The 12,461-nt window shown below is 36.3% G+C and overlaps 1 protein-coding gene across 1 annotated transcript; it reads right to left on the bottom strand.

Moving 5' to 3' along the window:
• Nucleotides 1-2,048: 2,048 nt before the first annotated feature.
• On the bottom strand, nt 2,049-5,162 carry LOC120072234 (Phosphorylase superfamily protein). The gene is made up of 5 exons (XM_039024650.2): nt 4,305-5,162; nt 4,133-4,200; nt 3,225-3,380; nt 2,821-3,075; nt 2,049-2,504 (listed from the first exon to the last, which is right to left on the bottom strand). The coding sequence occupies exons 1-5, from the start codon at nt 4,531-4,533 to the stop codon at nt 2,169-2,171; spliced, it is 1,044 nt and encodes a 347-aa protein (XP_038880578.1). The 5' UTR covers nt 4,534-5,162; the 3' UTR covers nt 2,049-2,168.
• Nucleotides 5,163-12,461: the final 7,299 nt, after the last annotated feature.

Raw genomic sequence — 12,461 nt, 5'->3', positions numbered from 1 at the left:
GAAACATATTGTCAATATCTACATAAGTATACCATGCTTAATCCTGTTATCACAACTATAACATTCTTGCTTCCTATATGTCCAAATCGAAACCGTCGACCTTTAAAAGAAAAGAATAGAAGAACTATAAGAATGACGGATATCAACTGTCATCTCTCTCCTTGCATGAAAACATAATAGACGATGATTGGCTAACCTGAAAAATCCAAGTATGGAAGATTATGATCAACGACAAATTTTGGAAATTGAAGAAGAGGGTTCATTTCATAGGCATTAGGCACCACTATGGCCACATAAGGGCCATTTTTGTTTACTATATCAATCTGTTCCAAAGCACTCACTGGAACAGCTGCATGGGCCATAAGGCTGATCTCCAATACTACTACAGCAACACCCAACATTACCAACATCAAATGGCTCTCCATGTTTCCTCTCCAAACTCAAACAAAGTTTCTTCCAAAAACCTAGATGATGAGAGATGGTTTATTTAGGTGGTTTTATTTTGTTACAAAGTCGATCAAAAGTATGAGAATTCATTGGCATGTGCCTTGTGGTTTTGAAATTGTACAGAACACCTAAAAAGAAAAAAAAAAAGGTCAAGAATTAAGAAGTCGAAATGAAGCATTAAGGTTTATGGAGTTTAAGGCCCTTAGAAGCAGCCTAGCAAGTTGAATAGTAATTGGATTATCATATTGATAATGATATATGGTTTAGAACACCAGCTAGGACCTGAGCGTCCCAAGTGGGAAAGATAGCAATGGGTCGGCTCAATCCCATTGGATCAGCAAAGAACTCATCGTTGTTTCGGCTGTGTAACCAAAGATTTTTAACAGTGATTGGAAAACTAAAAAGTAAGGAGTGGTTTAAAACACCAGCTAGGACCCGAGCGGGAAAGATAATAATAAATTGTCCTTGATCCTGTTGGAGCAAAGAACCCATAATTGTCTTGGCTGTGTTTCCGGGGCTCTTAATCGCAAGGATTGGAAAACTGAAAAGTAAGGAGTGGTTGCGTGCAAGTTGTTTTGTGTGTCTCAGAACTAGGATTCATGCAATTTGTGCCCACAGAAGTTTTTAATATTCATGATTTGCGACACTTTTTTGGTCATCTTCTATGGACTAAATTTGAAGCTTATTTAAACTCAAAAGATTAGACAAAAACTTTGTTCAATTGCTATTTGAATAGCTAAGCCACTATATTTGTTTAGCACAACAATTACGGGGTGGGGATTGAATTTCTAACCTCCGAGAAGGAAGGTCATGCCAATTACGACTGAGTTAGGTTATTTTGGCTAAGTCGCTATGTTTTCTTAATTAATTTGTGATAAAATATTGAAGAGTTGTAATAAATTTTTATGGTGGCATAGAATTGTAATACAATTTTATGGTGGCGTTTGACTATTTCAATTTCTTATTAACATCTCGTTTTTGTACTCATATTTATTGTTCAACTTGTGTACCTCCGATATGTTCTTCCAAAGAAAAATTATATTTTTCCATATACAATGTATTATTCATTTGAATTAATCTTATTTCATCCTTGACTTTTATGGTTTCTAAACTTTTTTTTTTTCAAAAATTCTAAACTATTTATTTAGAACTATTTTCAGTCATTTTTTCTATTATAAACTTTTCAAAAGTCTTTTTTTAAATAATAATAATAAATAAATAAATAAAAGATTTATATACTACTTTGGTTTCTATAGTTTGAATTTTTTTTTATCATCTTAGTTTTTGTATTTTCGAAATGTTTAGTTTGGTCCCTAAAATTTCAACTTTCACTACAAAAAAAAACTATTTTTAGTGACAACAACGAAAAACATTTAGTTACAGTTGTGCTAAAAAAAATCAATTCGCTGCAACTCTTGCAACAAATTGATTTTTCGTCGTCGACGAATTTTCTAATTTGCAAAAATTAGAGAAAACTAGAGTTCCAAGTGTGTGAGGAAGACCATACAAAAGAACTGCAAGCCCGCGCCTTGACGTGCGATATAGAATCCTGGTGCTGTGCCACCAAGAAATAAGTTAAAAAGTTGATGGTAGCCTCGTTGTAACACGAGAAATTGATTGAATCTATTGAGATAAAAAGAACAGGATGTTGAAAGTTCACAACACTGCATTGTCAATTAATCATCCTTTGTTGCAGAAACTGCTAGCATCTTTCTGCTTTATTACAGTAAAGTGATGAATTTAACAAGAGCAGTGACAGCGTTTTGGGATGCTAATACAGCAAAGGCGGCAGCCTCATTGGACAAAGCAGAGCCTCCACCAGCCAAATCAGACAGTGATCTAATTGCAATGAAGGGTATCTTTTGTTGAAGACAGACGAGTGCCACAGCTGCAGTTTCCATGTCAATGGAGGTCACATTGAATGTTGATTGCAGGAACTCTCTGTAAGCTTTATTGTCAACAAACACATTGGCACTGACCCCTCTTTGCACTCTCACTGCAACAGGCGCTCTTGGTAAGCAATTTGTTGAATTCAGACACCCTTCCAACTTCAATCCCTACAATCATGAAAAATGTTTCTTCAAACATAACATTCATATCCGTTGAGCCTATCTTGTAGCTATACACAGTGATTATCATAGAATAAGAAATTTTTCATAAGGCCTCATCATATGCATATCGTGCAAACTAGAGAGAGAGCTTTAAAATCTTCAAATGGTAGATTGTTATGCTCTCTCCTTGTCTCTTTTCATAGTTAAGCCAAACAAGTTAGGTTGATTTGATTACTTCAAACTTAATTTAGTCTTGGACTATAGACTGGGAACATGTTTGTTTCAATTACTATGGAGATAGTGGGGTTAGGCAGATAAGTACCTCAAGTTTCTTGGCTACTGAAAAGTAGTGTTTGTCCACAGGAACCCAAAAGACATGCTGTCTGATTTCAGGAGTTCCATCAACAGGGAAGATCTCTTCTGGTTGGTACCAGACATTGTTTAAAAGGTTGTCTACAGTTGTTTCTGTCTTTGTATCAACAGTACTGAAGTTCGAAAATTTCAGGAAACCGATTTTTCTCGTGTAATCTCCATTGGATTCTAATGCAAGTTCGTCGTCTGGTCCATCTCCGAACCGCTGCTCACAAGTTTGAATTGATTAGAAAATGAAGTCAAATGACAAACTTAGCATTAGGAAAAGACATTGTTTTGAGTCTTTGATCCCTTGTCTATTGAGAAGAATCCAAAGGGAAGCATCAAAGAATTCATATGAAGGGATTTGCTTACCTGCCAATTCCATAGGCCTGTATGAGCCCAATATTGAGGGATTGTTACATCCCCAATTTCAAGCTGAGGATCTGCATTTCCAGCTATTCCATGATGAAGCACACCTTTTAATCTAAATAGAGTTAGAAGCAACTCTGTGGTTGTTCCTGCGTTAAGCTATTCAAAGATGGTTCAAATCTCGTTCAATTTACCAATTTGAACATAGCTTAATTGGTTAAGACATATGCCCTTAAACAAGGATTGAAGCATCTGGTTGATATTTATGAATCAGAAGGTTCTATATCGATATTAAGGTCAATCGATATCTTCGATATCTTTTAAAAATACCCATAAAACATAACAAACTATCATCTATATTAATCTCAATATAAATATGAGTAATAATAAGATTTATAAATTAGTTTGGAAGTAAAAAAACAGTTATTAATTTAGATAAGTTTTTTTATTTACAGAAAATCTTATCGATATAAATTAAAATATCTCGATTTCGATTTTGGTATTTTGATCCTTGTTCTTGACTTAGAGGTTAGAAGTTCGATCTCTAACATCCACATGTTTAGCTCCAAAAAAAATACCCCATCAATTCATTGCATTCAATTGTCAGTTCTAACTTTCAACAAATCAATATGTATTTTATTGCCTTTTTTCTCAGGTAACTTTTCTATATCGATAAAGATGTTCATTGTTTTTTAAGACATATCAAACGTTTTCCATCATCTCTTTCTAATTTTTAAAATTCTCAATTAAATCTAAAAGAAGAAGAGAAGTTATCAAATATGTTCGACAAACTAACTTAATATTGTTTTTCAAATTAATAACCTAAAAAAAAGCGTATTATTAATATCTATGTAAGCATACCATTAAAAAAAAAAAAAGAGAGCGTATTATTAACATCTACGTAAGCATACCATGCTTAGTCCTGTCATCACAATTATAACTTTCTTGCCTCTTATACGTCCAAATCGAAACCGTCGACCTATAAAATAAAGATAATAGTAAGAAAACTAAAAGAATTACAAATATTGATCGTTATGTAGTCTTTTCTTACACAAAAGTATAATAGACGATGATTTGGAAAACCTGAAAAATCCAAGTGTGGAAGATTATGATCAACCATAAAGCTTGGAGATTGAAGAAGAGGCTTCATTTCAAAGGCATTAGGCACCACTATGCCTAAATAAGGGCCATTTTTGTTTACTCTATCAATCTGTTTCATAATACCCATTGGAACAGCTGCATGAGTCATGAGGCTGATCTCCAATACCATTACAACCACACTCAATATCACCCATATCAAATGGCTCTCCATGTTTCCCCTCCAAACTCAAACAAAGCTTCTTTCAAAAACCTATCAAATATGCAAATGAAAGAGATGATGAAGGATGCTTGTTTAGCTGGTTTTATTTTGTTACAAAGTCAATCAAAAGTGTGAGAATTCATTGGCATGTGCCTTGTGGTTAAAAAAAAAATGGGGAAAAAGAACAGTCAAGACTTTGGAAGTTGTTAATGAAATGAAGCATGAAGGTTGATGGAAAGGCGTTTGGAAGCCGCCTAGCAAGTTGATTAATAATTGGGTTATAACATCGATAACGATACCACACCAACAAGGGCCCGGGCAAGAAAGGTGACGATGAGTTGTCCTTGATCTCATTGGAGCAAAGAAAATCATCGTTGTCTCGACTGTGTTACCAAAGATTCTCGCTGATGATGGGTCGTGCTCGATCCTGTTGGAGCAAAGAAGTCATTGTTTTCTCGTTTGTGTTACCGAAGGCTCTTAATCGTAGGATTGGAAAATCGAAAGATAAGGAGTGGTTGTGCAAGTTGTTTTGTGTGTTAGAACAAGGATTCATGCAATTGGTGCCCATAGATATCTTTAATATTCATGAGTGTGACATTTTTCGGGAATGTTAAACATATAACAAAGCTAATGAATCATCTTTTATGGACTAAATTTCAAGCTTATTTAAATTCGAAATATTAGAAAAGAAAAACTTTGTTTGATTGCAAGTTCAACAAACAAATGTATAAATGGAAGATAGAATTTTATAATAAATTCTTCATCTTTGATTTAAAGAATTTTACATTAAAATTTTAATAGCTAAGTCGCTATGTCTTCTAAATTAATTTGTGATAGAATATTGAGAGTTGTAATAATTTTTTATGGTGGCTTTTGACTTTCAATTTCTTGATGTTTATCAAACTGGCCAAACTAACGTCTCAATCTATCCTCATGTTTATGGTTCAACTTATGTGCTTTCATTATGTTCTTCCAAAGAAAAGTTGTATTTTTCCACATACAATGTATTAATTCATTTGAATGAATCTTATATTCATCCTTGACTTTTACTTTTCTTTCGTATCCTAAACTCCTTATTTTTTTAAAAATTTCTCAACTATTTACATAGATTTTTTTTGGCAAAGATATTGAATTACTGAAAAGAGAAGGACCTCACAATTCGAGATCAAGGCACACTGAAAATACAAAACAACAAGGAAATGGAAAGAAACAAAAACCACCAAACACAAAAGCACAAACAACTCAAGGGAAAAAGTTCGAGGGAGAATAAGTATGAGTCTCTACAAGAGAAGCCCCAAGTCACCTAAGACAACAGATAAAAATCTTAGACCGAGCAGCCTAACTAATCACCTAGAAAGGGCACATTTTTTCTATTATAAAATTTTTTGAAGCACATTTTTTAAATAAAACATTTAAATACTACTTTAGTCCCTATACTTTCGATTTTGGTTAATCATATATTGGTCCTTGTATTCTCAAAATGTTTATTTTGGTCTATGTGCTTTCAATTTTCACAACAAAAAATTGCTTATAGCGATAAAAACGAAAAACATTTAGGCCCCACTCGGTAACCATTTTGTTTTTGAAAATTAAGCCTATGGATACTACTTCCACCTTCATATTTTTTTCTTTGTTATCTACTTTTCACCAATGATTTAAGAAACCAAGCCAAATTTTGAGAACTAAAAAAAGTAACTTTCAAAAAGTTATTTTTGTTTTTGGAATTTGGCTAAGAATTCAACCATTGTACTTAAAAAATATACAAATCATTATAAGAAATGTGGATGAAGTGGGCTGAATTTCGAAAAAAAAAATGGTTACCAAACGGGGTCTTAGTGATCACAATTTTTATGACAAAATAGAAATATATTACAATTGTTGCTACTTAAAATCAATTTTTTGCAACTTCTACGACGAATTGATTTTTTGTTGCTTAAATCTCGTGAAAAATTTTCTTTTGCATCGCAAGAATGCATGCGACATTTATTTTGGTTCATTTTAGTCCCTGTATTTTCAAATTTGGTTCATTTTGGTCATTGTATTTTCAACTTTAGTTCTTTTTAGTCCCTGTATTGCTAAAAGTGATCATTTTGGTTTCTTAAAGTTGAAATAAAAATGAAAATAAGAGACTAAAATGACCACTTTTTTAAGTACATGAACCAATTGGACATTTTGAAAATAGGAACCAAAATGAACCAAAATTAAAAGTATAAATACCAAAATGAACCATAACAACCCGACTTTCTACACATATGTACCAGGAAAGCTACTAAGCTGTTGATGATCTTCTTATAAACACAAGGCTCATCAACGTTCTGATCAAAGCCAAACGATGTGACCGCACTGTCAAATCTAATGTTCCACGATCTAGACGCTTGTTTCAACCCATAAATGAACCTATTAAGTTTACAAACTCTTTGCTCTTAATCTGGAACTACGAACCCTATGGTTGAGCCATATAGATGGTCTCCTCAAGATTAGCATTAAGAAAGACAGTCTTGACATCCATTTGCCATATCTCATAATCATAAAATGTGGCTATGGACAGGAGTATCCTGATAGACTTTAGCATGGAAACAGATGAGAAAGTTTCCTCATAGTCAACTCCCTCAACCTGGGTATAACCATTTGCCACGAGCCTAGCCTTAAAGGTTTTCACCTTTCCATCTACACCTCGCTTTCGCTTGTAGATCCACTTACACCCTATAGGTCTTATCCCATTAGGCTGATCCATAAGCTCCCAGATTTGATTGAAGTTCATAGACTCCATCTCTTGGTTCATGACCTTACTCAACTTATACTTGTCAACATCCTCCATTGCTTGCTTAAAAGACAATGGATTCTCAACCCCATCATTAGAAATGATGTTCTGGGTTTCAATCAAACCCATGTATCGATCCAGTGGGTTCATAACTGATGCGTTATTTTATTAAATGGAATATGGATGATATGCGTTGATGGGTTTGCGTTGTGCACTCAAGTTTCTCCAGCGGAATTCAAGTGTAAATTCCTTTGAGTTTCTTGGTAAGTTCAGGGTCGAACACAGGAACTTGTGAAAATAGTTACGTCGGAGATTTTTATGAAAACTTTGCAGTAACCGGTAAATAAATGAGATGGTTGGTTTATTATTGCGTTAATGAGAATAATAATAAATGCGACAGAGTTCGAAAAGAGTTGGTAAACGGGAAATACGATGAATATGCAGTGAACGAGTTGAGAAGGGTTTCGGCTAACACTCCCTAGGTTGCGTTCATGCCTTGCGATCATGCAACATGCATACAATAATAAACCACCTCTCGATGCGAATGCCACAACTTCTAAGGCTAGAACGCATGTGATAAATATGCGATAAGTCTACAGGGTTTACCCATAAACCTGACAGAATGACACTTACATAAATATGTGACCACATAATATCATTCTTATTCCTAGGATGCACGCAATGTAAGTTGACAAACAGAGCTTATCTCTAAGTCCTATTTCTTGTTTATGCAGGTCTTCAGATTCTAACCCAGCTCTCTTGAGACATTATATTCTTTCTTTAGATTTTCTCTCGAGTACTCTAAGGGATGTTTCACACAGCATAAAACAAGACAATCGCAAGCAATGAACTTCCTAAATCATGTTAGCTTAGTTCCACTCAACCCATTCAACTGGTTTAGTTATTCATGCGTATTAAGAGAGTGAGCAGATGTAGAAATATAACTTCTATTGAATAGATAAAAGATGAAGTACATAATAACAATACAAGTATGGTAAACAGCCTAGAGCAATTTCTTGGCACCAGGTATTACACTGTTCTACTTGTGCTCTATAGATATTCTCGCTTTCGCGAGACACCCACTCTCTGCTCTTATGCCCCAAGATTCTCTCTCGAGCCGCTTTGGATGATCTCCAGCATCACTACTCTTCTCTAGCTCCGCCGTGAAATGGAAAAGAAAACTATGAACAGAGGTGTGAACTTGTAAAGTGATGAAGTAATCGATTGCTTAATCCCTTCTCTGAAGAATGCACTTGGTATTTATAAGGCATTAGAGGTGAAAGGCGGCTTCTCTCTCCTGGTTGTACAGATGGGACAGCTTTAATTCCTGACTGATGCACCGGATAATTGTCACCGATAAAGCTAGATGTAATTTGTGACCGTTATCGACTGTCAACTTAATTTGGATCCGACTGCTGTCAGCTTTTTGTCCCATCGATCTTAATTGTCCTTTCGTCTGGATGCGTCTACCATGTTGCTTTGACCAAGTTGTGGTGATTCTTCTCGGGCGAATATTTGCGAGCGCGATAAACGCAAAGTCTTGTGGTGAAGTTGCGCTCGACCGATGAATTCCTATGATCGCAATCTCTATAATGCATTAGCGCATATTCTACACAAAAAAAATACAAAAATCAATAGTTTCAATGCGTTGATGCACGCGACCGCAATATTATAGATTTTATGCTTAATGGACGCAATTTATCATATTCTATCAACGCATTCCAGCATTGTTTAGTAACTTATCACTATGATAATGTGCATTTCTGTCCGTTATCACACCCCCAAATTTAAACAATGCTTTTCCTCAAGCATAAGCTAAAGATTCCTTTAGCAAGTCCACCGCAAAGTTCTTTTCCTAGATTTCTCAAGGATACTTTATTCAAATCCTATATATTGAAATTTTCTTAAGTCTTATTCAAGTCTACTCTTAAAATATTTCTAAGATTTAGGGACTGCAAGTTTAGCTTTCAAAAGGACTTTACTAAATTCCGGAATATCGCATGATTTATTTCAAAAATTTCCTACCGAGGTGACAAAAGATTTATCCTTGCACAAAAATTTTCTTTATTGCTATTTTTTTCTGACCTTGTGCTGATCCAAGTACATTGCCTTCGTTTTGGCTTCCTCCATGTGTGTCATGCGGACATCCAACTACGAGCAATGCACTATTTCTTAGACTAAACTCATATCGATTTGGCATTGGAGTTGCGGTCATCGATTTATACGTTGATCTTGGTAACTTACTTTCATTTTGGCTTGCCCCCACGTGTCATATGGACATCCAACTACGGGTAAGTGCCTTTCACAACTTGTCTTATCAACATAGGTTTCCCATTTGCATTGACGGTGGAGTTGTTATTCTCAAAAATATTTTTTTTTGTAACATAGCAAGGTCGAAAATAAATACCTCACCCCCAAATTTAAAATGTGGCAATGTCCCTATTTCCAAAAGATTAAAATGTTATGCGATGTTCTAGAAGCGTTGTAAAGAGAGTTTGAAAGAAAGTTAGCAAACCCTTAACTTCTAGAGATATTTTATGAAGTGACTATCTTAAGATTTAGTTGACTTTGATATATACGAAAGAAATAGAAGCATATTTTTCATCATTGAAATCATACTTGGTAAAGAAATAGAATGCAGTAAACTACTAAATTTATCTACTCGTTAAATGTTTGCAGTAATAAAAAGGGATGCAATGATAAAACTCTGAAAAGCAAAATGCAATGCGATAGCGCAAAATTTGAAATAAAGATAAGGAAGAGTACACCCCGAAATTTGCGCTGTCACCTGCATTGTATTGACGCATCCATCCTTGCGGCGATCTTTCTTCGTTAGGTTGTGGTGATGGAATAAGATGAATGCTTCTTCATGTAACATAGCCGGAATCCAGCGCCTCGATCGTTGTAAGGAAAACAAAGAGAGAGTCAAATTATTTTAAACAAAAGAAAAATCGTTAATGTATTTTTTTTTTTAAAGAAAATAATGATAGTGATAGTAACTAAGGATAAATCAGAATTGAAAAAATAAAGTAAGAATTCCGAATGATGGAGAATGGTTGAAGAATCGAAATTTCCAAAACTTGCGTCCCTGATAAATTGCGATCATTTGATACGCAAGAACCACTTATTTTCGGCTTGCTTGCTTACGTCCAAGGTGGCTTTTCTCTCTTTTCTTTATCTTCAAGGGTCTTTACTGCCTTAATCCGGAGCTTTTCTCCATGAATCCTCATTATAATTTCCCCTTTGTGCACGTCAATTTAAGCACGACCGGTTGAAAGGAATGATCGTCCCAATATGATGGGCGCATCTTCGTCCGCTTTATAATCCAAAATGAGGAACTCTGCCAGCAAGATCAATTTATCAATTAAGATTGTGACATTTTTCAACTCTCCTTCAGGATGTATTCGAGATCTGTCTGCGAGCAAGAGAGTTTCCTTTGTGAGCATAAGTTGGCTGGCATTCAATTGTTTGAAGATTCATAGCGGCATTATGTTTATACTTGCCCCAAGATCGTATAGCGCTTGGCCACTGAAGGTCTCTCCAATAGAGCATGGGATTGTGAAGATTCCCGGATTGCCCATTTTTTGTAGGATCATAGCATTTTACGCTGCAGTCGCTATTGTGATATTTTCTTCCTCACTTGGTTCCTTTTTCAGTCTTTGCAGAGTCATTGGTGGTTGAGCTTCTTCCGGTTTAAGATCCAGAGGCATACAGGTGAATGCAACTTCAGGGTCTGTTTTCTCGAGCTTCTCCAAATTATAGGTCAGCGGGTTTTCAGTTATTACCGCATTCAAGTTGGTCGCAATGCGCTTCTCCCCCACTTTCGCAATCGTGTTATCACTTAGAGAGGAAACTGCCAAGCATTGTTCCTTTCCATTACCCCCAGCATTGCGAGGGAGCTCAGTTGAGCTCGGCAACGCTCCTTGCGGTCAACTTTTTAGCTCATTTGCAATCTGGCCCATTTGCAATTCAAGATTGCAGATGGACGCGGCCTGTTCTTGAAGCACCATCTCATTTTTCTCTATATATTGCTTCAGTAGGCCCTCCAGAGAAGAGGATTGCGGTGGTTGTTGTGAGCTGCTTGCTTGATTTTGCCCTAGACCGTTGTTGCATTGAAAGAATCCTGGTGGCCCATCTTTTTATGCCATAGGTTGAAAATTTTATTGTTGATTCTTCCAAGAAAAATTGGGGTGGGTTCTCCTCCTGGGGTTGTAGGTATTGGAATAGGGATTATCTCTCATGAAGCATACCAACTGCGGGTCTGTTAGGCATTCTTCCATCGAGTGAGCGTCACCACAAAGGACACAACTTGCATTCGTCTGCGTGATTGTGCTAACCTGCCTTTTTTTCGCTCCCATATTATTAATTGCGATGCCTTGTATTAAACTCATCATCGCGGTCATTTGATTCTGTAGGGATGCGATTGCCCCATTGTTTGGGTTATTTTCTTTGATCCTTGATCTCTGATCGCTTTCCTGCCAATCTTCATGATTTTGAATGTGATCAAGTATGCTCTTAGCCTCCTCGTAAGTCTTGTCAAGCAAACCACTAATGGCTGCCGCACTGGCAGCGGTCTTTGAAGAGGGATTCAATCCTTTGTAGAAAATCTCCATTTGTAGGCGGTTCTGTAAGCCATTGTATGGACAGTCTCTTACCAACCGCTTGAACCTGGCCCAGGCATCGCTGAGCAATTCATCATCTTCTTGTTCAAAATTTGTTATCAATTTTCTTCTCCTAGCATTCTTAGTTGGTGGAAAGTACTTCTTTATAAACTTTTCCACCACCTGTTCCCACGAAGTTATCTCTCTCGGTTCGAGAGAGTCTGCCCAATTCCTCGCCTGGTCACACAAAGAAAAGGGAAACAATGTTGGTCAAACTTTCTTAGTTGAGATATTTGGGAACACAAAAGTGTTGCAGATTTCTATGAAGCTCCGGAGGTGGGTATGTGGGTCTTCGCCATGTCTTCCTCCAAACTGCCCAGCAGCCTGGATCGTCTGCAACATTACCGACTTCATTTCAAACCTCGATCCATCTAACGCCAACCTCATGATTCCTGGAGAGAAATCGTAGAGGTTTGGTAACGCATAGTCCCGGATAGGTCTATTGCGGTCATTCGTTAGAAGGATGGGGTTGGCCATTATATTGTTCACATTAGCGGCCCTTCCTATCGGTTGCTCCG

The sequence above is a fragment of the Benincasa hispida genome, chromosome 2 (assembly GCF_027475165.1).
Source record: "Benincasa hispida cultivar pf3 chromosome 2, pf3_genome.v1.1, whole genome shotgun sequence".
Taxonomy (NCBI): Eukaryota; Viridiplantae; Streptophyta; class Magnoliopsida; order Cucurbitales; family Cucurbitaceae; genus Benincasa; species Benincasa hispida.
Note: the sequence above shows the minus strand (reverse complement) of the source record. Positions and strands in the feature narration are given on the sequence as shown.

Bases quoted from the DNA above. Each gene is read 5' to 3' on its own strand.
- LOC120072234 (XM_039024650.2), bottom strand. From the start codon at position 4,533: ATGGAGAGCCATTTGATATGGGTGATATTGAGTGTGGTTGTAATGGTA. The intron at 3,076-3,224 runs GTAAGCAAATCC...ACTTGTGAGCAG, and splicing joins CAGGCCTATGGAATTGGCAG to CGGTTCGGAGATGGACCAGA. The intron at 2,505-2,820 runs GTACTTATCTGC...TCATGATTGTAG, and splicing joins CAGTAGCCAAGAAACTTGAG to GGATTGAAGTTGGAAGGGTG.